The following is a 27,661-nucleotide window of genomic DNA, read 5'->3' as shown; positions in this document are numbered from 1 at the left end:
ACAGACCAGCCATCAGCTACACTCACTCAATTCCAAAGGTTTATTTCCTTAAATCAGTATTACACAATGTAACGCAAATGAAGGGGTTGGGAGAATCACACAAAACTCCTTTTAAAGTACACCAAGGGTGCGGCGCTGAATCGTGGAGAACAGAATCATCTGGCAGCACACACGCTGGCAGGTGGGCAGCACGGCAGCCCACAGGGGCACCCACGAGGGGTGGGAAGCTGCCTGAGTCCCCTCCCGTGGCACCAGCCTCCTGGTGGCCCTGGACCTCAGCCGACTGTAAAGCAATAAATATGCACACATTCCGTGCAGCAAGGAACAAAGTCACTGGGTGTTGAGGGAACATATGACAGGGCTGCCTTGAAGTCCAAGCACAGTGGCAGTATTTCAAGTATTGCAAAGAAACACAAAGATGTCTATGTCTTGATGTAAGACCTTACAGCCCTTGCCCAGGGCACCCGGACTCAGGCAAGCTCCCTCTGCCCTCTCCAGGACAGAAGTCTCCCCACCCCACCAGCCCCTCCAAGGCAGCCAGGACCCAGCCTGCGGGGCAGGGAGAGGGAGAAGAACAAGGACAAGGACACGGACACGACTTTGGCATCAAAACCCATTGTGAAAGCTGGATGTGGGGCTTCGCTCCAAATGCCCTCTCACCTGCCCACTACTTCGTGGCAGGGGCAGGGCTGCTCTAACAGGCATCACCACCTCCACCTGCATCCCCACACGATGCTGAGGATCTACCCTTCCAAAACTCCTACAAAGTTTCTTCTTTTGTTAAAAAAGAGCTGCAGAAAAATAAGACACATTTCAGGAGTAAAGTGTAATAGACTTCAACGTCTGTTCTGGGTTCAGAAAGCTTGGTGCTTCGTACTGTCCGTCCCTAAAAGAACATTTAAATAAGATGTCTGTGTCTACCTGAGAGGGTCCCAGGCGGTAGGCACAGCACACACGCTTGCACACGCTCGCATGACTATTTATATATGTATATATGTATATAGGTATGTACACACGCCCTGTAGTACAACAGGCGGGACTGCGCGGGCAGTCCTGCTTCAGGTCTGCCTGCATAAAGTGCTCCATGATTCACAAAGCTGGGTGGGTGGTCTTGGGGAAGGAAGGGGACCAGGAGGCCACACCTCTTCCTGGGCAGAGCAGTCTCGGGGCCTCTGCGTGTCCTCAGCACGTCAGCAGGCATGATGAGGGCTTCCCTGGGGTCTGGCTGGGATAGGGGACCGGCTACCTGTGCCCACTTGCCTCCAAAGTGGCCGAGGATAGTTGTGATTGCCAGGCAGGAGCTCTGCCCATCAGTGAGGCCAGAGGTCTGGCCTGGATGCAGATCCCGGCACCCTGAAGCCCACCGCAGCATAGCTCAGGCCTGCAGCTCAGGGGGGGGGGGGGGGGGGGGGGGGGGGGGCCCACCCTCTCTCTCCCTACCACCACCAAGCAGCACCAAGGCCACAGGCTTGTCCCTTCAAGCCTGGCCAGCCGGCCGCCCCTCAGGCCTGCGGGATTGGCAGAGGAGATCCAGCCGTCGGACAGTGAGCCAGGTACTCCGCGGGTCAGGCAGAGATGCCGGTCAGCAGCGCTGAGAGTCTCCGCTCGATGCACAGCTTGCCTGCGGCACGGGATAGCAGCATGAGGGGGATCCTGCTAGACACCGGTCCCTCCTGCCCCCCACCCCCCAGCTGGCCCAGTGGCACTCACACTTTGCAATGTTCTCCACGTCTGCCTGGTCAGTGAGGATGTGCTGCAACCCCTCCATGAGCAGCAGAGCCTTGTGGTAGCGCTGGACACAGTCCTCCCGGCGGTGGAACATCTCGTCCAAGGCAGCCGACTGCACCTGCTCGAGGGGGGGTGAGGGGCTGAGCCCAGCTACCCCGGAACTCCACACCAGGCACACAGGGACCAGACACTGACTGTCACGGCACACACAGGGGCACTGAAGATGGCACGGCACACGGTGAGGACTCCTGAGGCCATGGGCAACCAGCCGGCCACCACCGCCCCTTTGGCACACAGGGTCGCTACAGAGATGGCCTAAGTCACCAGTGGTCACCCTTGGGGAGGAGGCAGGCTGTCCCCCAAACGTCTGTTCTGACAGCACAGGTATGCTACACGGATGAATGTTCTCGAAAACAGCCACTCCTCAGAGCCAACTGTCTTTAGGCAGGAAGACCCCAAAGCCACAGAAGCAGAGAAGGTCGTGTGGTGTCGTCGTCCGTCGTCGTCGTCGTTCCCCCCCCCCCCCGTTAACGAGCTGCACAACTGAAGCAGGGCTACCTGCAACTGGCCTCACCTGGAGAACACTCGCCCCCTACTGGGCTTGCGAACCAGGCCGCCTGCTTCCCAGTGGGGGGACCCGAGGGCTGTGGCCAGGAATACCTGTGGGCCAGGGAGCCCGTGCAGTAGAGCCAGGCGGGCTCCCCACCCTGAGCTGGGCCTGGAGGGCCCCAGAGTCAGCGCTGGCTGTGGGGTGGCAGGAGTCACACCTCAGCCTCAAGTCCAGCAAGCTGCAGACAACACCTCCCGCCCCCCACTGTAGCCCCCACCACCAAGGTCCCACCTGCCATTCCCGCCTACCGTCTGCACGGCATGGCTGAAGATGAGCTTCTCGGCTGTGACACTCTGGATACGATCCAGGAGCCGCTGCTTGTCCAGGAAGAAGCGTTGCAACCGTAGGCTCAGGCCTTGGCAGGACACCACACTGGCCTTGTACAGTTCGTTCAGCTTACGCACCACTGTGGCAGGGGCAGGGGCCGGGGCGGACGTGCAGCCACCATCAGCTCTGGCTGCCCTTGAGTGCCCGGGGGCCCTGGCTGCTCCTCACCCAGGCTGGCCCTGCCCCAGGTGACCCCTCATCACCCCTCCCCCAACCCTCTCTATCTGTCCACCGTCTGTGGCCTCCATCAATGCCCCTGGGGGTGCAGAGCTCACCCTGCTTTACGGTGGACGACAGGCACAGCTTGCCAGCCCGGATCTGGTCAATGGCGGTCTGCAGGCCTGAGGACAGCAGCTCAGCCACCTTCAGGTAAAGCACCAGCTGCTCCGCGAAGCTACAGGGGAACGGATGTGTCAGATGGCCCGAAGGCCGTGGACCCCAGGCCGCCTCCCCACCTTGGCCCCGTGGGGCAGACATACCCCCACTCGCGGCTCAGTAGGCTGATCTGGTCGGCCACGACGCTCTCCTGCAGCTGGTACTCAGGTCCCCCAGGTGTGCTGCTGGCACTGCCCCTCAGGGCCGCAATGTCCAGGACGTGCTGGACGAAGACGAGCGTGAAGCGCAGGCTGTGCAGGATCTCCGTGTGTTCTTGCTGCGCAGACGTAGGGCAGCTGAGGCAGTGGCTGTGGCTGCACCCCTGCTGCCCCGGGACCTGCTGCACATGGTGGGGGGGGGGCGGTACGGGGGGGGGGCTAGGCTCACCTCCATCAGCGTCTCCTCAGGGAGGTCCGGGGCCTCGAAGGTCACAGCCCCCTCCAGGTTGGCGGTCACGGGGTCGGCAAAGCTACAGCAGTGGCTAGGGGCCGGGACCTCCGGGGCAGCCTCACTACAGGCTCCCGGTGCCAGGTGCCGGGCAGAGGAGGAGCCCGCTGAGCCAAGGGAGCTTGAGGAGCCCACTGTGGGGAGAGGCCAGTGGGCAGCAGCCCTAGTCCTGGTTGTCCCTCATAACTCTCTGATGCAAACCCCCTCCCCAGCCATCTGGACACCTCAGGTTACACTCCTCTTCTGCCACCCTAAGCAGAGTCCACTGCAGAAGCCCCATCCCTCCTGGTCCTGCCCACTGCAGGGGGTCCTCCAGTCCAGAGGCTGGAGCTGTGGGCGCATCTGTGCCCTGAGTGCAGGACTCCTGACCCAAACAGAACAGCCCTCCCAGGCAGCTGCAAAAGCAGGTGCTGTGAGCATTACCCTGACGACACGTAAGGACACGACCTCACGCTTCCTGAACCATCCTGACCCATCTGCACAGCCTGGAGGAACATGTGCAGTCCTCACCTGAGAACATCCTAGTACGAGGCCCCTGGGGTGGCGTGGTCCCACTGGGGGGCGAGCCCACAGTGAACACCACAGGAGATGGGCTGCTGGCACCCCCAGCACGAGCTCCCGGGTGCAGGTTCCCTCCAAGGCCAGCAGAGGGCGCTGCAAGAGCAGGGGGAGGGGCTCAGGGCCTGGTGGTCAGCCCGGTCCCCCGCCCCCCACCCCCCCCATCCCGCTCCAGGGATGCCCCCACTCCAGGGATGCCCCGGGATGCCCCGGTTGGCCCACCGATGTCCATGGGCTTCTCCTGCAGGCTGTCTGTGCTCCCGGAGTCAGGGGCCTGGGTCCCGAACGCAGCCTTAAGGAGCAGGTCTGTGAGGCGGCCGGTACTAAGGGACCTGCTAGGTAAGGAGCAGTGAGAGCGGGCACCAGGCCTGGACCTGAATCTCCCAGCCTCCCCACCGCCCAGCCAGGGTCCGTGCTCAGCCCAGCCAGGGGCGCTCCCCACCCTGCCCCAAGCCGCTGCACACCAGGCACACAAGGCACTTCACGAGTGCTGGCCATGCGGTCTCCTGCCCCCCCCACCCGCCCCCGTTGAAGGGACACACAAAGTGCGGCTCAGAGGGGGTCACAGTGGGAGGAGGTACAGACTGGGCCCTGACTTGGGGAGACCAGGTGTGCTCCCGGCCTCTCCCAGAAAGCAAGCGCACGCTCTGGTCAAGGAGGCCCTTCCCACACACCTGCCGAAGGGGCTCTTGTCCTCAGCGGGCCGCAGGCCAGGGCCCAGCTGCTGCCCCTGGAACGGTCCTGCCTCTGAGAGGTCTGGCAGAGTCCGGTTCCGAGGTGGGGTCATGACTACACCCTGCCGGGCCAGGAGGGTCAGCAAGTTCTGGGAGCTGGGGTTCTTGGGGAAGTCGAAGGCGGGCAAGGCCTAGGAGGAGCAGGGGGGCACTGAGACGCACGGCTTCAAGTGTGCTAAAAGCCTGATGCCGGCGCCTGTACAGCACCACGCTGCCGCCACCAGACCTCGTTCGCTGCAGGAGGGCACTGAGCACCCCGCACACCCACCACGCAAACACGTGCCCTCAGAAACCCCACATGCGTGGCTACAGGTGTGTCCTCACATCACCCACGGGAATAGCACAGCGAGGGCTAAGCTAAGCAATGTGCCTGGAGCAGAGCAGGGGCACGTGGAGCGCCTGCATTCTGGGGCCTGAAGCACCCCATTCCCAGGCCCATGTCCCACAGGAATCCTGCCGGGCAGGTGGCTGACACCCTGGGCAGGCGGATGGGGAGGGGTCCTCAGTACAGAGCCACCACACACCTCATGCAGGCCTGGCCACTTCCTCCCACCCCTTTGCCCTGCCCCAGCCCTGGGGCCTGGTTACCTTGGTGGGGGAGCCCAGGATGGGGGGCAGGGGGTTGCGCTGCAGGAAGTCGGGCAGCTTGGGCGAGCCTCGCAGGGGCCGGCAGGATTGCAGCCCGTGGGCTGGCTGAGGGGGGCTGGACTGTGGGTGACCAAACGCCGTCCCCAGAGGGTCTGTGGGGGGCTTGGGCAACTTGGGACGGACGACGTGCAGGTCGGACAGGTTAGGAGCGCTGTGCAGGCGGTAGCCCAGCCCAGCAGTGTGAGGAGAGGGCTCGGGCACAGAGGAACCTGGGGCCGGATGGGACAAGACCTGGTCACTGCCGGGTGGGGCTTGCCCAGCGTGGCCCAGCCCCGACCACCAGCAAGGGGAGTGTGTGGGAGACCCTCAAGTCAGAACCACTCCCCCCACCCCAGCTGCTCCATGGTGTACCTGAGCAAACAGGCACAGGGTCACGCACAAGGCGGGCACACACAGAAGCCCCGAGAGCTCCTCCACAGGCTAAGACCTGAGCTGCGGACACAGTGTCACAGCACCTTCCTTCCCTTGTAACGTGACCGCTATGAGAGCGGGAAGCTGGCTCCTGCCCTAAGCCAGGGCTGCGCCTACCTGGACGAGGGGATCGGCCACCCCGCATCTCGGCTCCCTGCGGGGAGGGGGAGGGTGCCCCGCTCCAGCCCGGCCGCTCGGGGATGATTCCAACTTGAGCAGAGAGAGGAGTCATCAGGGTCATGCCCTGACAGGGAGACCAAGTCTCCTCCCACGCTGTCCCAGCCCGGGGAGAGGCCCAGTCCCACTTCAGACGTGTCCACCAGGGGCATGCAGGTTCACCTTGTGGAGACGGGGTATAGGGCCGGCCCCCTCCCAGAGACAGCTTTCTGGCCAGGGCAGCTCCGTGCTCGGTGTGGGATGGGGGTGACGGACTAGCCCGGGCAAAGCCCAGGGGACTGGTGCTGCCAGACCTACGGATGGCGGAGGACCTGGGGACACAAGCAGGCAGGATGAGGTGAGGCCCCAGCCATACACGGTGAGGGTCACAGCCGTACAAGATAGCTCGTTCCCCTGCATTCAAGTAACAGGCGTCACTCAGGAGCCCTCGGGAAGGCTGGACAACTCGCCCTCCTGCCCAGAGCTATAATGAGGGAGTGAAGAACCCCAGCATTTCCCCTGGGCATCCTCAGACCTGAGGTCACAGCCCCTGCCAGGACAACCACTAGCAAACAGAACCTTCTGTGAATTACTAAAAAAGGGGGCCTTCCCCCACTGTTTGTTGAAATTTGTCAAAAATTGATACGGGGGGGGGGGGACGCCTGGGTGGCTCAGCGGCTGAGCATCTGCCTTTGGCTCAGGTCTTAATCCCAGGATTCTGGGATGGGATCCCACATGAGGCTCCCCACGGGAAGCCTGCTTCTCCCTCTGCATAGGTCTGTCTCTCTCTCTCTGTCTCTCTCATGAATAAACAAAATCTTAAAAAAAAAAAAAAAAGATACTAGGTTTTGTAAATTCAAGATACACATCCACCAAAAAGTTGTCCTATAAAAAACCAGAATTAAAAATAAATAAATAAACAAAACAAAACAAAAAAGCAGAATTTCCACGCACCCGTAAATGGTGGCAGTGAGACTTACACAACTTACAGCCTGTACAACCGTACGTGTGGCACAACAGTGCACCACTCCGAGGAGCCTGTAGGGGGTTCTCACTATCGTTCTCCAGGGCATGCCCTTTGCCAACAGGGGCACCCCTATAGCCATGGGAGGTGGCGGTGGTGGGAGGTGAGGGTGACTACACTCACCGTGTGGTCTGGTACTGGGTGGGTGACTGGAGGTTCTGCTCAATGCGCTGGTAGTTGTGCACCTGGGTGGGGACAGGTATGGGGACCGACACGCCACATCTGCTGCTGAACGGGCCGGCCCGGCTGTGGCAGGAAGAGAGGCAGGGGGTACAGAGGGGTGTCAATGGAAACAGTGTGCTGGGCTGAACCCTGGGCCCCAAAACATCCTGGGGCAGAGGCCACCAAGGCTGCCTGCCTCCTCCGCTCGCACAGGCTGCTGCCACCCTTCAGGCAGCAGGCCTGTTGACATCCTGCTCACCCCATGTGCCCTGTGCCCAAGGGGCATCTGGCTGGGACCAGCCACTGGGTCATGTGGTCGGTGGCCAGCCTCAGGACAATGAGGCTGGGCCTGGACCCCGGCTTGGCGCTGCAGGCTAGGGGGTGGTGGCAGCGCTGGTCCCTCAGGTCCCCCTCCCCTACCCTCCGGGGACTACGTCCCTCCCACCACAGCCCCTTCTCCTGGGCCACCCATAGAAGCCCAGTGTCCTGCGAGGCCTGAACCAGGACAGGACCTGTGGACACAAAGTGCTGCCTACAAAACTGGACCTGGGGCTGGGGGGCCACCCAAGCCTACCCCACCCCACCCCTGCTCACCCTGATGGGCTTGGAGAGCTGCTGCTGCATGGCGGAGAAGGAGACGGGGTCCGGCCACGGCTCTCCAGGCCAGCTGAAGCCACCAGGGAGCTCCTGGTGGGGACAGAGCATGGAGGGACATGTTCAGGTGGACCTGACTCAGGCAGAGCAAGAGGACAACAGGAGGAGCGAGATGCTCCCCATGCCAGGAGGGGGCAGGACAGAGAGCTTACCCGCTACACATCAGGCTATCCGGTGGGGGCTTGGCACCAGCCGCCTCGGCCACCAGGTCACCTGTGGACAGGAGACGGGTGATGCTGGGCCTGGGTACCTCTCACATCAGAACAAGTGTCCACTCCACGCTCCTGGGCCACCTCACCCACCACAGCTCAACTCCAGACAGCAGGGGGAGGCTCCAGGCAGGCGGAAGTGGCAGTGCTCCCAAGTCCCCACTTCCATCCCCTTACCTGACCAGACCTCAGGGCTCTGAAGGTGCCCTCCATACCCCAGAGCCTTCAGCCACCTTGCAGGCGACCAAGGCTCCCAATCTGGGCTGGACCCCTCCTCTGGGACCCTGGGTCTCGGACCTGCCCCATCACCCTTGCTCACGGCCCTGTCTTCCTGCTTGCTGCCCTGCCCTGTAGGCCCGGCCCAGGGCCTCTCCGACCCAGCCCTGTCTCAGGAGTCATGGGATGGCCAGGGGCAGCGAAAGGGAAAGAAGTGTCCACACCCAGGATCTCAAGAACTTAATACCCCAGGACAGAGTTTTGGGAGGGGCTGGGCCTGTCCCAGAGGCCTAAGCACCTGTGCTCAACAGACACTAAGCTAGCAGCAGCTCCCTCCCTGGGAGCAGGCACTCTGGAGGGTGGGGAGACTGGAGAACAGGACCTGAGCTCAGGGACTCAGTCCATGGACCAGCCACGGGGCACCGGGACCACTTGGCTTAGACTCTGTAGCCAAGCTGACCTGATACAGAAGCTCCCAGGACCATCCTGAGGGCGCACAGGTAGAGACAAGTTTGCAATGACAAACCTGCAATGGCCACCCCGTCCCCATTTCCACACACACACACACACACACACACACACACTCTCTCTCTCTCTCTCTCTCTCTCTCTCTCTCTCTCTCTCTCTCTCTCTCTCACGTGCACACACACGCTCACACCAAAGCAACCCCGGTCCTAGACCTGGAAACTGGGCTGGGACCATGACGAAGTCATCTGTATCACAGGACGAGTCCTTGCTGCTGCCGCCGGAGCCTCGGGAGCCCTGCAGGAAGCCAGCAGCGTCGGCCGGGGACGTCAGCGTCTTCTGGAGCTGCTGGTGCATCTCTCCCAGGGACTAGGGGTCAGAGGGAGGGCCACTGAAGCTCACTCAGGGCCTGGGTGAAGCCAGAGCTGCTGGCGCTGACAGGGGGCTCAGCTTGCCCTCCTCCCCACTGGTTTCTGCAAGCTCTACAGCCGGCAGGGCTCCACAGCAGCAGTCACCAGACGGAGCCACCCAGCTCCCGCAGAGCTCCCAGGGAGACTTCCCATGTCTCCCATCAGTCCTGCAAAGGCCTGGAAGGGCGGCCACTCCACGCTTAGGACGTACAGCGTCCAACATCAGCTTTCCACATGGGCAAGACTCGTCCTCGCACTGACCCTGGCGCCCCAGCTCTGTGCCCACCCATGCTGAGGTGCCAGAGACACAGGGTAGTCTCCAGGACACAGGGCCATCCCGTCCCCGTTTCCACACCCACACATGTGCACACCAGCACACATGGACCCACACCTAGCAGGTCAGCCTCTGAGACAGAAGGCTGCGGTGGGGGGGGCTAAAAGCAGTTTTGCCAACTTGTCACGCTTCAACATTTCACAATCAGGATGGGTCTGTCTGCAGTTAGTGTGAGTGAATCAGACAAAGTCACAGAATCAAAGGCAGGTGTCCTGATGGTCTCCTGGCAGCAGTGTGCTGTCCACACAGGACACATCCCAGGAGAGAAGCCCAAGGCCTGAGCCCCAGCAAGTGACTCACCGGCGGGGAGGCCAGGTGTGAGGTGGAGCTGCTGCTGGAGCTGCTGCCGGACCCCGAGCTTGGGTACGAGGGCACAGGCACAGGAGGGGCTGGTGGGGGGCAGTGGTCAGCTCACAGGCACTCCTCCCTGGCCCTACAGACCCCCCCACCTGGCACTGACCCCATGCTACAGACAGATGCTAGCTCCAGCTGTTTCCATGGAACCCCCTCCCCCCTCCCCCCCCAGTTACGGGCTAGCCTGTCAGCAGCAAGTGTGGCATCCTGGTCCCCAGGCAGGTGCAAAAGGACTGTGCAGCACACTGAGCAGAAGCTGCAGTTGCCCACCCAGAGGACTCACATGCTGGTGGGGAAGGGGCAGCCCCCAGCCCTATTCTTCTCAACCTACAGCACCATGTCAGCCAAGCCCAAGCCCCACTGTGGCTGTGGGGGCCCCAAGATCCTCAGGGGACTCACACTTCTTCACAGTGGCGCTGGCATCGAGGAAAGGGTGATGGAAGAAGTCATCTGTGGGAGAAAGGATGAAGAGTCCTGACTCCAGGGTCCCAGCAGGAAAGATGGTGTTCACCTCCATCCACGGCCCCTGGGGCCCAAGCTCCGGCAATCCTGGCACCCGTTCCAGCCAGCATCACACCAGGAGTGGAGGGAGACAGGGAGACAGCCCCAGCTGCTGGCTCTTCACCACGTCTGGCCAAGGCTGGGCCTCCCCACCCACCTAATACCTGTTCCCAGCAGCACTTCCCATTGCAAAACTGGGGTTCCCACAGCCCATGTTTCTGGGAAAGCGGGTGTGGGCAACCAGGAGACAAGGGTGGAGGGCTCCCAGCCAGGAGGGCCAAGCCCCAAACCAGGGAGCCGGCAGGAGAGGACAGGAGGAGCGGGCTGGTGGCGGGGCCTGCTCACCGAAGTCCATGCGGTCCTTGTGGTTACGCTGCAGCAGCGCCAGCAGCAGCTGTCTCAGTGGGGCAGATGTCTCCCTGGGGATACTGGGCAGTGCAAACACAACATGACGTGATCAGCCCCGGGTCAGTCGGGAAGCAGGGGGCGGGTGAGGCCAGGACCCAGGCACTTACGTGGGTACCAGTGTCTTGTTCCTCTCGTAGAAGAGGCGGAGGTCCTGAGGGCTGCTGGCCTGGCAGGGGATGGCAGCGTGAATGCCCCCACTACACCAGCTGCTCCCCCACAGCCTCCAAGCCCTGTCCAAGGTCCCTGGTCCCTGGCCACAACTGCCGGCCAGAACTCGTGGCCCTGGACCAAGCACCACGTGCCCTCTACGCTTCTGGGGATGGGCCTCCCTCCTCCCCCGTCTAGCCTCTAGACCAGGGGGACCGCACAGGGTGGTCAGGTGGCCCAGAAGCCAGGCGGCCAGGCCTCCCTCCCGCTTAGGGCAGACTGGTCAGGGTGCATACTGGATGTCTGAATGCGTGCTTCTTGTAAGGAAACAATAGTCCATGCACCTCACCCCAGCGGAAGATCCCAAAATCTTTCCCCTTCCAGGGGGCGCTATACCCCTTGGGGAGCACCTGGCAGGCACGCATGTGGCTGGTCACGTTTGCTTATGCACACTGCTGTGTGACATGTAGTTCCCAGGGCTGGCAGCTGGCCAAGACCAAGAGAGCATCTCTCCTTCCCGGGGCTGACAGGGAGAGATGGCCCTCCACCTGCTCAGGCAGGGGGACACGGCAGATGAGGAGGGGGGCAGGGAGCTAGGGGCCAGCCGAGGTCACTGGGCAGTCACAGAAGGCTAAGGGGCAAGCTGGCAATAGCTGAGAGCTGCGTAACCAGGCCAGAAAGTCGACACGGGATGCGCAGCCCAGCACGGGAGGCTTGGAGCCCCCAGCCCTCTGGAATCCCACTGCTTGCGGGCCACTGCTTTTCAAATGTGATGCCCCCCTCCGCCCCCATGCCTGAAAGCAACTGGGCCTCATGGCATGGATGGGAGGACGAGGACTTGCTTCTGACACACACACGGGCACATGCCAAAGTGCTCAAGAGCCCTCAGACCCCACCGTGGCCTGGAGGAGGGCAGGGCCCCACATGCCTGCATGGTGGGAGCCCCGAGACCACCTGACTCTCGTGAGCAAGGGCTGCAGGCCCGCAGTGCTCAGCGGCCGAGCTGGGACCCAGAGCCGAGTGTTGAAGTGGCGGCCAGCGCCTACCTGACCCAGACTTGCTCACCTGGAAGGGCGCCTTCCCCGTCAGGCACTGGTACACGATGGTGCCGATGCTCCAGAGGTCTGCCTTCCCATCGTAGTGCTGGGACATGATGACCTCAGGGGCCTACGGGGCATTAACAAACAGACGCCACACCAGACAACTGCAACACCACGTGGCAGACGACAATGGTGCAGCCTCGCAGGAGAGGCCATGGGAGCCCCCGACACCTCTTCCCGGGGCAGCAGGGCAGGGGTGGCTCACCTACCATGTACATGGGGGAGCCGCAGAGTGTGGCCGCCATCATGTTGCTCTGCAGGTACCGAGCAAAACCGAAGTCGGCTGAAGATGAGAAGAAGCGCGTGAGGCGGCCAGCCGAAGCTCTCGAGCCTCCCTGGGCATCCTCCCCTCACCTGCCCTGGCCTTACCAATCTTAACGCGGATGTTGTTGGGGTTGGCGCGGCGCCCACCAGGGTTGGACAGCAGGATGTTCTGGGGCTTCAGGTCACGGTGGATGATGCCCTTGCTGTGCAGCAGACGCATGGCGCCTGCAATCTGCTGCAGGAAGAGCCGGATGGTGTCCTCACTCAGTGTCCGCATGGCTGCAGGGAGACGGGGCGGCTCACCGGGCACCCAGCCCTCCCGGAGGCTTCACACTCAGCGCTGCTCCCACACGCACTCCTTCACATTCCCACCCCCACCCTGCAGCAGCTGGGCACGAACCCTTCCACCGCGGGCCGGCTGGCATCCTCCTCCCACGCTGCCCAGCACCACCCACCACAACATGTGGTGCCCTGAAGCACCCTTCCCCAGTTACCATCATTCTCCGGAGCCACCTCTGCCCACCACTGGAGAGGAGCCCCAAGACCTGCCCTCAGGGATAGAGGGGATGAACACACCGATGCCAGGGCCACGACCCGGAGGGCACCTACCCCCCCACCTGTGGCAGGGTCCCGGGGAGGCCCACCCCTCTGTGGTGAGCCAGGCCTTACTGGGCCCAGAGTGCTCGGAACAGAGCAGCCCCCAGCAGAGAAGCCAGCCAGGTGCTTCAGGGACCCCGTAGGGCCAGGGGGCACCACATCCCCACAAACCACTTAGGGCCCTGCTCACAAGGGGCCTCCCTGACCGATCTGTCCAGGGAGGCTGTCCCTGATGGCTCCACTGCCCTGTCCATCTTCCCTAGCAAGTGCCAGGGGAGACAGGAGGACCCTCCGGGGCCCTGATTCATGTCAGACTACCTTGCAGGCTGGGTCAGGGTGAGACTGGGCATGCAGCCCACCTGGCCAAGGGGCGTCCACTCACTGTGCAGGTAGTCAGCCAGGTCCCCGCCATTACAGTACTGCAACAGACCATTGGAACACCCGGGTCAGCGGTCAAGGCAAACCCTCCAGCCCTTCCTGGATTTCCGCACCACCCTACACCTGCTCCCCTGCTCCTGGCCTTCCTGGGGCAGATGTCCCTTGCAATCACCCCTCAAGCACCTGCCACGGCCGCCAGGGCTCCTGATGGGGTGGGCCCTCAGCCCACGGATGACAAGGAGACCAGGAGAGTCTTCCCTGCCCTCACAAGCTGGGCCCACAAGACTCACCTCCATGACCAGATACACGGAATTGGCCATTTCCTGCAGGACACAGAAGTAGCAATGAGAAGTGCAGAGGAACACTCCCCTGCCCCCACTCCTCTCAGCCTCAGCATGACGTAGGCGCTCAGCACCCATGCCCTCACCATGCCACCGGGGTACAAGCGAGGCCAGTGAGCACGGACACCAACGGGCCTGGAGAGCCCCACGGCCCCCTGTACCAGCGCCTCGCCGGTTGGGTGGTGGCCAGTTGAGCCCCTCTGACAGCCGAGTGGGCCTGAATGAGAGGGGCAGCAGCCAGTCAGAGAATGCTGATGCTGCCAGGTCTGGGGAAGAGGCCGAGGTCCCAGGAGAGGGGTCTGGGGTAGACGTGGACTCTGCCTCTGAAGAGCACCTTCAACTACCTTCACTGCCCCCGTCTCCGTCAGGATCAGGGTCAGCCCCACCCTGAAGTTTCAACAGGGCTCCCCTTTGTGCGCCACCCTCCAGGGGAAGACCCAGGTCCCGAGGAAGGACCCAGCCCAAGTAGGAGTGCCTTGACGCACAGACCTCAGAAACCACGCCTAACTCCAGGATCAAAGATGCCAGCAGAATTATAGCCGGGCAGCGCCAGCCCACTACAGGCCAGCAACGGCAGCTAGGTCAGCTTCCGGCTCAGCCACTCAAGGCCCCAGGGTGCCACTGGCATTCTTGGCTGTGCGCACCCCCCGAGACAGAGGAGCCCGAGGCCAGGCCACGACACACCCCCACCCACCAAATGCCAGCATCCATACGGCCCTGTGCTACCAGCATGCTTCATCTGCTGGCAGGGTCTCCGTTACCCTCTACTGTCCTACAGATGGTCCCTCAGCTCTGCCCCAGGAAGTGGCTCTGAAAGCAAGGACCTTCAGCGTCAGCACACCTCCAGGCCTCAAGGGCCGCAGCAGGAGCCCTCTCTGCTCTGCACTGTGCGAGGGGGCGAGCATGTGAACTGGCCCCAACACTCTCAAAGCATGCTGCGGGGAGGCTAGGGGGTCCCTAGGAAAGGGGCAGGGAAGGGACCCCAGGAGGGACCTTTCTCCAGTCACTGGGGGAGGCCACCTCAGGCTGATCCACCAAGGCCTGACCTCCAGCAGTGGGCCACTACCTTCCAGCCCTACTCAGGTCTCAGGGATGCTTTTGACCCCCACCTGTCCCCAGATAGGGACCTGGAGCTAGGACATGAATTGGTACACCGGGGATACCCCATGTTTAAATGTCAGTACCCACCAGGGCTCCACCGACAGAGGACCTATGTCCAGGACAAGGACAACCTGGGGAGCAGGCTGAGTCGTGGGGTGGGCTCTCAGGGTGTGGGAGCCCAGGGCTGGCATGCTTGTGCCTGTATGCCCCCACCCTGCATTCCTAGGCCCATCACTGGTCCTTCCGTGCCAGCTGTAGGGGAGAGATAACACAGGGGCAGCTCCAGGAGAGTCCCCTGGGGGCGGGCCTGGCCCAGAGGGGCAAGAGAGAAAGAGAAAGAGAAAGAGAAAGAGAAAGAGAAAGAGAGAGAGAGAGAGAGAGAGAGAGAGAAACAGAGAAAGAGAACACACCTCAGAGGCGGGGGAGGCAGGGGCTGGATCCAGCAGGGGGTGGGGCAAGAGAGAAGAACCCAGGAATAACTTAGGAGAGGCAGCACACGGGTCACTTGCCACCGCCCTGACCACAGCCACTTCTGCTGTTTGCTGGGCCTGCTGCACAATGACTCCTCACCATGAGCTCCAGGGAATGCTATGAGCTTTCTGGTCTGCAGTGGCCCAGAGAAGCTAAGTCCCTTGCTCTGGGACACACAGCAGAGAAGCAGAGCTGAGACTCAGGCCCAGGCACGTCCAGAAGAGCCCCAAACCCACCCTGCCGAGCCAGGACAGGCAGGGCCAAAGTGACAGGCAATACAGAGACAGATGGGGCATCTCCTCCCCACCGAGTGTTCTCAAGGGCTGACCTACCAAGACTGGCACGGACACAAGGGCTGTGTGGGAGCCTGAGTCCAGAGCCTGGGAGCCTCCCTCACCCCAAATCTGGGAGGCCCCAGACCCCACAACAACCCACCCTGTAAAGAAGGCCCCCACAGCAGAAGTGACAGCAGAGTCCCCTTTGTACTCAAGAACCCACAGGACCCTGAACCCAGCCTGGACCCTACTCCCACCCCAATCCCCACATCCCAGCCATGGCAGACTTCCAGGTGTGAGAATGTGATGGCAGACACCCTCCCTCCAAAGACCCCACTCCACAGGCCCCCAGGGCCCCTGCCCAGCCCTGCGCATCTCCCATCCCCACTGGCCCACTGTTCACAGCACACTCCAGGCCCTCCCTGCCCCCAACAGGAGGTCACAGCTTATCGCCTCCCCAAAGGCCTCCTGCCCTAAGACCACACTGAAGCCTCCCCAAGTCCGTGAGTGACAGGCCAGGGTGCCGCTGGGGCTATGTGGGGGCTCTTCCTCTCCACTCTGACCTCTGTCCCTGTGGCCTAGGATCAGCTCCAACCTCCAGTGGGCCCTCCGGGGCAGGGAGCGGAGGGCTAGCAGGGGAAGAGCACGGCAGGGCTTCGGCTGACCCAAGAGAGCCAAATCGGGGTCTCCCACCACCCTGGGGCCAGAGGACAGCTTCAGACCAGCCCCTTCCTGCATCTGTCTCCCCACAGTGACACCCTAACTCCACTGGCTGGCAGAAGCTGAGCCATCTCCCAGGTGAGGTCAAGAAGCATGCCCAGGCCTGGGAAGCAGAAGCCAGCTCCAGTGTGTCCTCAAGCCTGCCCCCGTGCCAACACCAAGCCAGGTCCCAAAACAGCCTGGCCTCACTGTGGCCCACCCTGACGGGGACTGGGAGAAGGTGCAGGCCCCTGGGTGGGGCACTCTTCCAGAACGGCTCTGTGCCCGAGCCCCTCTGCTGGGGCCACTCCCGGGGGTCCCCCACCCCTCTCAGGTGGTCAGCTCACCACCTACCACCACAACCCAAATGGCTTCAGACCCACTTCTGCTGGCCTCCACACATGCTAAACTTGGTTTCCACAAGCTCCCTTGGGAGTGAGCAGGGGCCACATAGGCTCCAGGCACCGAGGCACCTCCCTGGGGTCAGTCTAGATTCAGTCTACACACTTGAAGTTGTCAGGACTGCTTGCAGGGCTCCAGAGAAGAGTCAGATCCCAAGGAGCTCACCTCCTGCAGGAGGCAGAGGGGAGCCACTGGCAGGTTCTTGGAGCTCATCATAAGGTCAGTACAGAAACAAACCCGTGGCCTAGGCACAGGCCGCCAGGTGCCATGTCCTATGGGGAATGCACAGGGCTGCGCTCGCTGCTCCATGGCCAGCTACCCACACGCCCCGTTGCCCCAGGGCAGGGCAGGTCTGTTCCTGTCACAGTCTACCCAAGGAGGAAATAGGACACACGGAGGTCCTGTCATTCTGCCCCAGTCAGACAGCTGGCAAGGGAGGGGAGGGGCTGGGCAGGGAAGCCTCAGTGGAGACCACCCCACCATGCAGCCCAAGAAAGGGGATGATGAATCCCAGCTTGTGCCCCCAAGGTAGACAAAGCAAAGCCTTTACAAGGAGAGGACATGGAGCCCTCTCCATCCCCTGGCAGGGTGCCCAGAGGCCCTGGGGATAGGGCTGGCCTGAGCGTCACAGCCAGGTGTGCTGGGTGGCCTGGCACGGGCATCCAGGCACGTAGGAGGCCACCCCGCCATGGGGCGCTAAGGTGCTTTGCTTAATAGGATCCCACTGCCTGCCTGGGCCAGGCCTGGTGGGTGGGCAGGCACTGACCTACTTAACTCCTCGGACACTGGCGCTCTTGGCTCAGGACGGTGGCAGAAGCCCCAGCGGGGGCCAGAGCACAGCTGCCCACAGGAGCGGGGCTGCTCCCCACCCCGCGCTGGGCTCCTGCGGCCAGCTCCCACCGGATAAGGGTGCCTGGCCCCACCCCACTTCCTCAGGGGAACCTCCTGGCACTGCCTGTAGGTAGGTCTGCCCGGCTCGGGAAATACAGGGGAGACTCTCAGGGCAGGGTGGGGCGTGAGCTGGTACAAGCCCTCAGAAAACAGAACCCACTCGCTCCTCCCAGAGACCCGGCAGGCCCAAGCTGCCGCACACCACAGTGACACCACAGACCCAACCCACACACGTGCCCCCGGCAGCTCTGTTGGGAGGGCGCTGACGATGGGGCACCACACGGCGACACGGACCCCGTACGCCCGGTGTGGTGTCAAGGGCACCAGGATAGGCAGCAGAGCTGTGGGAGTCCAGGGCTCAGAGTGGGGGGACCTGCAGAGAGAAGTCCCCACAGACGGCAGAGCCCCGGGTCCTATGGCCACAGAGAAACTGGAGGGCTGAGCTCCTGGGGCAAGCTGCGTCCCCCTTCTGACCTCCCCAAAGGGCTTAACACAGCATTTCGTGATCTGCGTTTCCCACTGTCCAGCACGTATTACACTTCAAAATTTTAAGTGAAAAAATTTAAGTTATAAAGATAGATAAAGACAACAGTAACGTGAAGCACCTGGGTGGCTCAGTGGTTGAGCGTCTGCCTTTGGCTCAAGTCATGATCCTGGGGCCCTGGGATCCAGCCCCTGATTGGGTTCCGTGCAGGGAGCCTGCTTCTCCCTCTGCCTGTGTCTCTGCCTCTCTGTGTGTCTCTCATGAATAAATAAAATCTTCAAAAATCAAAAAAATAAAAAGTCCAACAGGAATCACGCTGAGGGCAGGTGGCATTCCTAATACACACACACATAATGAGATGCTCGATTTGCTCACACACAAATGAGAAGCCTCAATCACAGCGAGTGAAAAACCCTGAGAGGTCATTTTCCACCAAGATGGAAGTGTGATAAGTAGCCTCCTGGCAAGGATGTGGGGAGACCGGCCCTTCCGTACGCAGCCCTGCTGCGTTGTCCAGTCCAGCCCCTGGGGACCACAATTTGGCCACTGTCCCAAACTAGAAACACGCATCCCTTTTACCCAGGGATTCCTGTCTAGGAATGTACGCTGCAGGTACCCACACGGCCAAAACTAGGCGCAAGGACAGTCACCACCACCGTGCTGCCATGTCAGAACGCCATCCGTGGGGGGCTGGCGAGGTCTGCTCTGGAACATGGGGCAATGGGACCCAGTACAACCACAAACAACACCCACAGCCACACCGTGACAACAGCCAGGAGGGCACACAGGGTGCGCCATCCAGCAGCTCCATGGTCTCTGCCACAGGAAGATACGGAGGCACAGACAGGTGAGGATACTTGCCCGAGGACACACAGCTAGTTCAAGTTTGGAGCCACCTTTAGAGCCAGGATTGGAACTAGGTGACCTAGCTTCAGAGTCGGGCTCTAAACCGCTGTGCTTAAGGGGTGGCGACCTTCCCGGGAGAGGGCTGTAGCGTCTTACAGACGAACAGAGACAGCGGTGTGGAGTGACAGATCCTTCCCGAGATACAGGCCCAAACGGAAAAGCCCTTTAGGTGCAGAAGCAGATGGTATGTGGCCAAGGGGTATGTAAGGACACGCTCCTGCCCCTGGAGAGATCCAGAAACTGCCAATGTCGGTGTGGGTGCCTCTGGGGGCAAGACAGGGGCCAGCAGGGAAAGGGGTCTCCTTTTCCCAAGTCCCCTTTTATAATCGATTTTTCTTTAGCCAAGTTCCTTATTACCTAGTTTAAAAAGCCATTTTTCCTGGGTCCCGTATGTCTCAGAGGAGTCTAAGCACTGGGGGAACTCCCCAGACCCCAGGGCTGAGGGCACAGAGCCCCCGCAGAGCGGCAGGGCCCTCAGAGCAGAGAGGCCATACTGGCCCCTAAACACTTCCTCCAGGCAGGGGAGGCTGAACAACCGCCCACACTAGAGGAAGTAGCACTGCCCACAGCCAGGTGTGGTCAGGATGGGGAAGGAGGGAGTGCCAGGGACCCAAGCAGGGGAGGACAGGTAAGGCGCGACAGGGAGGGGAGAGAGGGAGCAGTGGGGCCACCCTCCTGGCCCCGGGACACTGTGTCTCAGTAGCCTAGTGCCCGGCTTCCAGGTACTCGCTGGGACACTGGAACTGTGCCCTGCCCATGTCACCTCACATCATGCCACAGCCCCCAAGGCCACAGCCTGGCCCTGCAGGGGGAGGGAGGAGGCCACCAACACACAGACAGCCCGGCTGGGAACTTCCCCTCAGCCAGGGGCTGGTCCCGTGGCCTCAGTAAACAGGTTTCAAAACCATTAGTCAGCACTTTGGCCTGCAGATCTGCTGCCTCAGGTTCCCAATCCCCAAACTGGCTCCCCAGGGTCTGGGACCCTCACTGCCTGGCCCCACCGGAGGCCCCAGGGGTGGGGAGGGGACCAGGCTGGGGCCTCCCATGCCGGCCCTGGGCCTGAAGTGGACTCATCGGACTGAGCAACTGCCTCCCTCCCTTCTTCCCTCCTGCCTGGGCTGTCGCACCCCAACTGCCAGGGAGAAGGAATCTCCCTGGGCCCCTCCCCTCCCCCCAGCCTGACGCAGGGAGGGACCGGCCCAGCATTGGCCGGAGCAGTGTCAACAAACAAGTGGCAGCACCACCCTGCCGCCCGCCAGCGCCGGGGACAGGACCCCTCGGTCAGGGCCATTGGGTCAGACAACCAGGGCCCGCACCGCGGCTGGCCAGACCTCAGTGGGTCCCTGCGGCCTGTGGGTGCCTGGGGCGGCCTGGCAGCGGGGACGGCAGGGCTCTCCCCACATGCCCAGAGGAAGCTGGGCCCGAACTGGGCCGAGAAAGAAGTCTCCAGGGATCTGGTCAGGCCTCTCAGATGGGCAGGCCAGAGAGCTACCCCCTCCCAACACGAGACCCCGGCCGGCCTGGGACCCAGCTGCTGCGGCCTGAGGCCGTGCGCCGGCCAGCCTGGGAGGGTCACGAACACCCCCCCACCACCACCACCACCAGCACACGGCCCCAAAGCTTACCTGAAAGTCATACAAAGCCACGATATTTTCATGTTTCAGTTCCTAGGACAGAAACCCAAGTCTCTTAGGACCGAGGCTGGCTCACCCACCACCCTGCTCCCCTACAGCTTCCAGGGCCCGCTCACCTTGAGGATCTTGATCTCTTTCCCCAGCAGTGTCTGGGACTTGGCCAGGTTCTTCTTGTTAATGCACTTGACCGCGACCTCCAGGTCGTGCTTCTGAAAACCAAGCACGATGCTCCTCAGGGCCCAGAACCCAGGCATCCCTGCAGGGCCGCCCCAGGCCAGGTAAACACCTGGGAGTGTGTGTGTGTTGGGGGGGGGGGGGGGCTGGTGTTCCGGTGCCAGGAGCAAGACCTGGGGTGTGGAGTGGGAAAGAGGCGTCCAGAGGAGGTGAGGGTGAGGGGGTCTAGGATGCGGAGATGGGGTTCCCACGCAGGGCGAGCACGAGAGTCTGGGTGTGCTGTGGGGGCGGAAGGGATGAGGGTCCCGGGTGTGTGGCAGAGATGGGGGAATGAGGGTCCGGGGCGAGGGCAGGGACGGCTTCCCTGGTGTGGGGGGATGCGGTGGGCGGGTTGGGCAGGTTTGAGGGGGGAGCCCCAGGTGAGGGCCGGGAGGCAGGGCCCAGGGCGGCAGGGATGGGGCGAGGGTCAGGGAGGGGGGAGCCCCAGGTGAGGGCCAGGAGGCAGGGCCCAGGGCGGCAGGGATGGGGCGAGGGTCGGGGGGGGGGAGCCCCAGGTGAGGGCCGGGAGGCAGGGCCCAGGGCGGCAGGGATGGGGCGAGGGTCGGGGGGGGGGGGGAGCCCCAGGTGAGGGCCGGGAGGCAGGGCCCAGGGCGGCAGGGATGGGGCGAGGGTCAGGGGGGGGAGCCCCAGGTGAGGGCCGGGAGGCAGGGCCCAGGGCGGCAGGGATGGGGCGAGGGTCAGGGGGGGGGGAGCCCCAGGTGAGGGCCGGGAGGCAGGGCCCAGGGCGGCAGGGATGGGTCGAGGGTCGGGGGGGGGGGGGGGGAGCCCCAGGTGAGGGCCGGGAGGCAGGGCCCAGGGCGGCAGGGATGGGGCGAGGGTCGGGGGGGGGGGGGAGCCCCAGGTGAGGGCCGGGAGGCAGGGCCCAGGGCGGCAGGGATGGGGCGAGGGTCGGGGGGGGGGGGGGAGCCCCAGGTGAGGGCCGGGAGGCAGGGCCCAGGGCGGCAGGGATGGGGCGAGGGTCGGGGGGGGGGGGAGCCCCAGGTGAGGGCCGGGAGGCAGGGCCCAGGGCGGCAGGGATGGGGCGAGGGTCGGGGGGGGGGGGGAGCCCCAGGTGAGGGCCGGGAGGCAGGGCCCAGGGCGGCAGGGATGGGGCGAGGGTCGGGGGGGGGGGGGAGCCCCAGGTGAGGGCCGGGAGGCAGGGCCCAGGGCGGCAGGGATGGGGCGAGGGTCGGGGGGGGGGGAGCCCCAGGTGAGGGCCGGGAGGCAGGGCCCAGGGCGGCAGGGATGGGGCGAGGGTCGGGGTGGGGGGGGGGGGGAGCCCCAGGTGAGGGCCGGGAGGCAGGGCCCAGGGCGGCAGGGATGGGGCGAGGGTCGGGGGGGGGGGGAGCCCCAGGTGAGGGCCGGGAGGCAGGGCCCAGGGCGGCAGGGATGGGGCGAGGGTCGGGGGGGGGGGGGAGCCCCAGGTGAGGGCCGGGAGGCAGGGCCCAGGGCGGCAGGGATGGGGCGAGGGTCGGGGGGGGGGGGGAGCCCCAGGTGAGGGCCGGGAGGCAGGGCCCAGGGCGGCAGGGATGGGGCGAGGGTCGGGGGGGGGGGAGCCCCAGGTGAGGGCCGGGAGGCAGGGCCCAGGGCGGCAGGGATGGGGCGAGGGTCGGGGTGGGGGGGGGGGGGAGCCCCAGGTGAGGGCCGGGAGGCAGGGCCCAGGGCGGCAGGGATGGGGCGAGGGTCAGGGAGGGGGGAGCCCCAGGTGAGGGCCGGGAGGCAGGGCCCAGGGCGGCAGGGATGGGGCGAGGGTCGGGGGGGGGGAAGCCCCAGGTGAGGGCCTCCGCGAGCCCCAGGTGAGGGCCGGGAGGCAGGGCCCAGGGCGGCAGGGGTGGGGGTGGGGGTGGGGCGCGGGCGCGCGGCGAGGAGGAGCCCCCGCCGGGCTGGGTCCGGGCCGCCGGCGCCCCTCACCTCCCGGTGGCGCCCCTTGAAGACGACGGCGAAGGCGCCGTGGCCGATGAGGTCCTTGCGCGAGAACTCGAACTTGCCCACGGCCTCCAGGCCGCCGCGGCCGGGCTCCATGGCGCGGGCGGGCGGCTCAGGCGGCGGCGCGGGCCGGGGGCGGCGGGCGGGGGGCGCGCCCCATCGGGCAGGCAGGGCCCGCCTCCAGCCCCGCGGGCCGCTCGGGGCGCGCTGGCAGCCCGGGCTACCGCCCCGGATCCCTCCCCGGGTGCGGCTGTGGGGCTGGGGCCCGGGGTCCGGCTCCGACTCTAGCGGGAAACAAAAGAGCCGCGGCCGCAGGGGCCCAGAGCCCGAGACGGCGGCGCAGGCGCAGTGCGCGGCGGGGGGGCGGGGACGGGGCGGGGACGGGGCGGGGACGGGGCGGGGCCTGGCGGAGGGGAGGGCGGGGCCAGCGGGAGGGGAGGGGCGGGGCCAGCGGGAGGGGAGGGGCGGGGCCAGCACTGGGCTCGCCCCCTGGGGGATCTGACCTGGGAGTCTCTCCAGCTGCGACCTTGCCCCAGGCCCCCTCTAGAGCTGCTTCCTCCTGTCTACACAGCCGCATCACTGCCTGGATGTGGCCTGTGTACCCGAGGGTTAGGGACCGCACAGGATAGACCGGGCTGCTGTAGAGGTGCTGCATTTTATTCATTCTTTTTTTTTCTTAATTTTTATTTATTTATTTTTGATAGTCACACACACACACAGAGAGAGAGAGAGAGAGAGAGAGAGAGAGAGAGAGAGAGGCAGAGACACAGGCAGAGGGAGAAGCAGGCTCCATGCACCGGGAGCCCGACGTGGGACTCGATCCCAGGTCTCCAGATCACGCCCTGGGCCAAAGGCAGGCGCCAAACCGCTGCGCCACCCAGGGATCCCTGTTCACTCATTTTTTAGTAGGCTGCACACACCAGCGAGAGCCCAAGTGCGTGGCTCCATCTCAGACCCTGAGATCATGACCAGAGAGGAAATCAGGAGTCGGAGGCCTAACGACTGAGCCCCCCAGTTGCCAGGATGTGTCCAGTGGTAACGAACCGTCTGCCCCATGGAACCTAAACTCAGGAAATCAGAGGGAAAGCTTCTGTAAATCATTTCATTGGGATGACACGCAGCAGATTCTCAGACACTGTTAAATAGACACTCAGGCGTAAAGTGCTCCAAAGTTTATAATTAAGAGGCCCAACAGTGACTGTGCTACTGGTTTTCATTTTAAAGTCCCCGGAGGGGGAGCATATACAAGACCCTGAGAGCAAACCGCTGCCATGATACACGCACACATCAGGGTATTCACAGCGCTAGGCTGTGTGTTTCCAGTATAAGGGGTAAAGCCCGGGGCTTTCCGTATGCCAGCCTTTCTCTGTATTGACTCGTTTGTTGTTCCTCCCAGGGACTCCATGAGATACTTGTTTTATATCACCATTTTATAGATGAAAAAACCGAGGCCCAGAGAAATGTACCCAAAGTCACACAGCAAGCAAGCAAGGAGCCAGATGCTCACACAAGAAACTGTTGAGTGGCTGTTTGGGAAGAGCCAGTGCTTTTTGCTGTACACCCCGCATACGCACGTGAATGATTCTTACCGCGATCCATTGGAGGACTGCTTCCGTCAATACAGAGGGTAAATAGTCCTCCTCTCTGCCCCCCCAGCTGCAATCACGCCCTGAATGCTTGCTGCAGGCTCTGCAGCCAGGGCCCTCCCAGTGCCTACACTGCCTGCTGCCCTGGGGGGGACCCCACTCACAATCCCCCAGAAGCCTCTTTTCAGGCTCCCAGCCCTGAACTGAGGCCAGAGGCCACCAGAGCTGTGAGGGACAAGAGGTCTCCTGGCCAAGTGCCTTGTTTTTCAGGGGTAGGGTCCCCCGGGTTGAGGTCAACCATGGCACCCGTCAGGTCGGTTTCTATCCCTCAGTTCTCCAGTTATGTTCACTGGGGGCTGCTGCAGCACAGAGAGAGCACCCGCCTTCAGAATGGCTTGGGGGAGGGGACACAAGAGGGCAGTAATTGCACAACAGGTCATGACATTGCAACTGAGGTAAGTGTGAAGAGCAGGCTGGCAGAAGGTGGGGGTGCAAGGCTGCCAGAGGGTGCAGGTCCCTTGGGGCAGGAGCCCAGACCACCCTGGGAAGGAGATCTCCCACCTCAACTCCACAGTGAAGTTGGAGCAGGTGGGTGGAGGTGGGATTTGCATCTGGAAGAGGTTCCTGGGCCTCCAGGGGGAGGAGAGGCTCCCCTAGGGAGGCTGGGTGTGCCCAGTTCCCAACTCTTTATCCTGTGGGCCCTGCTGGTCACTGCCAGGCTCCTGCCCCCCTCTGTCTCCTGGTCAATGCTTATGTCCTCATGATTCACAGCTGCAAATCTGGGTGCTCGCATGCTTCCCTGGGCGCACATTCCCAGCTGAGGGTCAGATGAGCTCCGTCTGGGGGCAGTAACCGCATCGTTGGCCATCAGGTTTGATGTTATTGATCAACACCATGTGTTAATTAAGGTGTCTTTAAACAGAAACCCACATAAAACAGATTACGTATAAAACATTGGACAAAGACACAGTGACCAGAGGCTGGCAGGAACCGCACCCCGTATCTCCCCTGGGGCGCAGCGTCCCACTAGTTCCATGTTCCTTGTTTGCATGGTACAGGTACCATGACCAAGAACCAGCTGTAAAGGCTGTGTGTCACAGCACTCTCTCCTTATGCCCACGTTGACCCTGGGAGGTCAGCCCTGGTCCCTACTCGCTCTTCATGGGAGCAGACACTGAGTGCCAGAGAAGCTACCTTGGGACAGCCCAAGGTCACACTGTTAAGTGGCTGCTCTTGGGTTTGAACCACCAGTCTGGGTCCACTGCACTCGCTGGCTCCTCATCCTCCTGGGTCCCCAAGGCAAGGACTGCGCCTATCCATCCCTGACCCCCGGAGCTCAGCCCAAGGCCTAGCAAGCAATAAGCAAACTTTGAAAGGAGGTTGAATGAACTTTAAGATCTCCTCACTCAACATCCAAAAACCCACCACCCACCAGATGGCCCCCATGCCACTTCCACCTTCTACAACAGGAATGGTGTCATTTCAAAGGTCCTGGCAGTGACTCCCAAGAGACTTAAGGTGAAAGGCGAGTGCTAGGAGGGGGTCTGTGATCAACTAGTAACATCTGCCACAGACACTGGCCTGTGGGGTGGTTTGCGTGCCTTCAAACAGAGGGAAGCCCACATTCTTGTATCGCTGTGTCTTCAAGGGTGTCAAACTTCCTAAAAGTCAAAAACTTTCTTTTTTTTTTTTTTTTGTAAGATTTTATTTATTTATTCTTGACAGAGAGAGAGAGAGAGAGAGAGGCAGAGACACAGGCAGAGGGAGAAGCAGGCTCCATGCAGGGAGCCCGATGTGGGACTCGATCCCAGAACTCCAGGATCATGCCCTGGGCCGAAGGCAGGCACTAAACCTCTGAGCCACCCAGGGATCCCTAAGACTTGGTCATTTATAGAGATTTGAAGACTGTTAGGGTAGATCTGTTGGTCAGATACAAAACTGTTTATTGTTCTCAGGGGCAAACCGTTAACCTGTGATTCTCTTTCCCACTGCAAAGAGATCATTTGTCCTACGAGTTCACATGGAGATAATATCACAGGCCCGGAGCCTCCAATGGTCAGCAGAAACTTGGATGTGAGGGGATTCTCAAACTACGTCTAAGGGGCCCAATCCAGCCCTTCTCTTGGCTTTCTTCTTTTCCTTTTTTTTATCGTGATAAAATAAATTTGAAACTTACCGTCTTAACCATTTTTAAGTGTGCAGTTCAGGGGTGTTAAGCACATTCACACCGCTGTCAGCCACCACCACCGTCCACCTCCAGGACTCTAGCGTTTTCCCAAATGGACACTCTGTCCCCACTAAACCCTGACCCTGCCCCAGACCCTGGTGCCCACCATCTACCCCGTGTCTGTGAGTCCGTGGCTCTGAGGCCCCCAGGTCAGTGGAGTCATGCAGTGTCTGCTGATGACCAGTTCACTCCCTCAGCTTCATGTCCTCATGGCTCGTCTGGGTTGTGGCAGGTGTCAGAAGTTCCTTCCTTCTGAGGCCAAACAATAGTCCACTATATGGATGGACCCCGTTTGGATTGTCCACTCATCGATGGATCCTGGGGTCACTTCCACATTTCAGCCACTGTGAACAATGCTGCTACGAACTCGGGTGTGCAACTATCTCCCTGAGATCCTACTTGCAAGTCTTTGGGGCATGTACACAGAAGTGGAATTGTTGTTGGATCATACGGTAGTTCTATTTTTAATTGTATGAGGAAACTCCATACTGTTTCCCACAGTAGCTGCCCTGTTTTACGTTCCCATCAACTGGGCAAGAGGGTTCCAGTTTCTCCACATCCTTGCCAACACTAGTGATTTTTTGACTTTTTAAAAATAGACATCCAAGTGGGTGTGAAGTGGCTTCTCGCTGTGGCATTGATTTGCATTTCCCTGGTGATGAGTGAGGCTGAGCATCTTCTCACGTGTGTTGGGCATTCATTTGTCTTCTCCAGAGACGTGTCTATTCAAACCTTTGACCGGTTTTTAATCAGGTTGCTATAGCTGCAGTTCTTTATAGATTCTGGATAAAACCTAGCCATGTCCACTTGCCTATTTATTGTGTGTCGCTGCGTTGGAGCTGCACCTGCAGAGCCGAGCAACTGCGTGGCCTGTGTGGCCTGCAAAGCCCTATTTCCACCTGACTCTTTACGGAACGGTTTGCCCACCTCGCCTGGGCCTGGTAAGGGACCCTGCGGCACAGCAAAGAAAGGCCATGCCATGGTCCTTTCTTACCAGCTCTGGGTCATTTCCCCAGGCAGAAACCCAGGAATTCCGGGAAGCCCGGGTGGCTCAGCGCCGCCTTCAGCCCAGGGCGTGATCCTGGAGACCCGGGATCCAGTCCCACGTCAGGTTCCCTGCGTGGAGCCTGCTTCTCCCTCTGCCTGTGCCTCTGCCTCTCTCTCTCTCTCTCTCTGTGTGTGTCTCTCATGAATGAATAAATAAAATCTAAAAAAAAAAAAAACAAAGAAAAGAAAAGAAACCCAGGAATTCCAGTCAATTCCTGTCCCTGTCACCTCGACCACAACT

At 62.0% G+C, this 27,661-nt stretch overlaps 1 protein-coding gene and 1 long non-coding RNA gene across 5 annotated transcripts; one reads left to right on the top strand and one right to left on the bottom strand.

The window, feature by feature from the left end:
- Positions 1-26: 26 nt before the first annotated feature.
- ULK1 (unc-51 like autophagy activating kinase 1) lies at positions 27-22,882 on the bottom strand. Of its 4 annotated transcripts, XM_055322549.1 has the most exons (28): positions 22,546-22,882; positions 20,538-20,630; positions 20,413-20,454; positions 13,508-13,540; positions 13,222-13,258; positions 12,348-12,521; positions 12,188-12,261; positions 11,944-12,045; positions 10,839-10,897; positions 10,669-10,751; positions 10,222-10,272; positions 9,769-9,857; positions 8,940-9,093; positions 7,987-8,047; positions 7,775-7,867; positions 7,142-7,264; positions 6,178-6,326; positions 5,956-6,048; positions 5,368-5,636; positions 4,720-4,910; positions 4,268-4,377; positions 3,998-4,141; positions 3,428-3,621; positions 3,145-3,317; positions 2,941-3,059; positions 2,587-2,744; positions 1,711-1,846; positions 27-1,621 (listed from the first exon to the last, which is right to left on the bottom strand). In XM_055322549.1, exons 1-28 carry the CDS (start codon positions 22,654-22,656, stop codon positions 1,566-1,568), a joined length of 3,171 nt encoding a protein of 1,056 aa, XP_055178524.1. In that variant the 5' UTR covers positions 22,657-22,882; the 3' UTR covers positions 27-1,565. The 4 variants fall into 4 exon arrangements, with proteins under 4 accessions (XP_055178524.1, XP_055178525.1, XP_055178528.1 ...); XM_055322550.1 differs by lacking the exons at positions 20,413-20,454; positions 20,538-20,630; positions 22,546-22,882 and adding an exon at positions 14,747-14,964; XM_055322553.1 differs by lacking the exons at positions 13,508-13,540; positions 20,413-20,454; positions 20,538-20,630; positions 22,546-22,882 and having other exon boundaries at positions 13,199-13,235.
- Positions 20,624-26,287, top strand: LOC129507808 (uncharacterized). The gene is made up of 3 exons (XR_008664083.1): positions 20,624-20,699; positions 23,997-24,187; positions 26,143-26,287. It is a non-coding gene; the product is annotated as an uncharacterized LOC129507808 (long non-coding RNA).
- Positions 26,288-27,661: the final 1,374 nt, after the last annotated feature.

This window comes from Nyctereutes procyonoides, unplaced genomic scaffold (genome assembly GCF_905146905.1).
Source record: "Nyctereutes procyonoides isolate TBG_1078 unplaced genomic scaffold, NYPRO_anot_genome, whole genome shotgun sequence".
Lineage (NCBI taxonomy): Eukaryota > Metazoa > Chordata > Mammalia > Carnivora > Canidae > Nyctereutes > Nyctereutes procyonoides.
The sequence above is the reverse complement of the archived record's forward strand: the minus strand, read 5'-3'. Positions and strand labels throughout refer to the sequence as shown.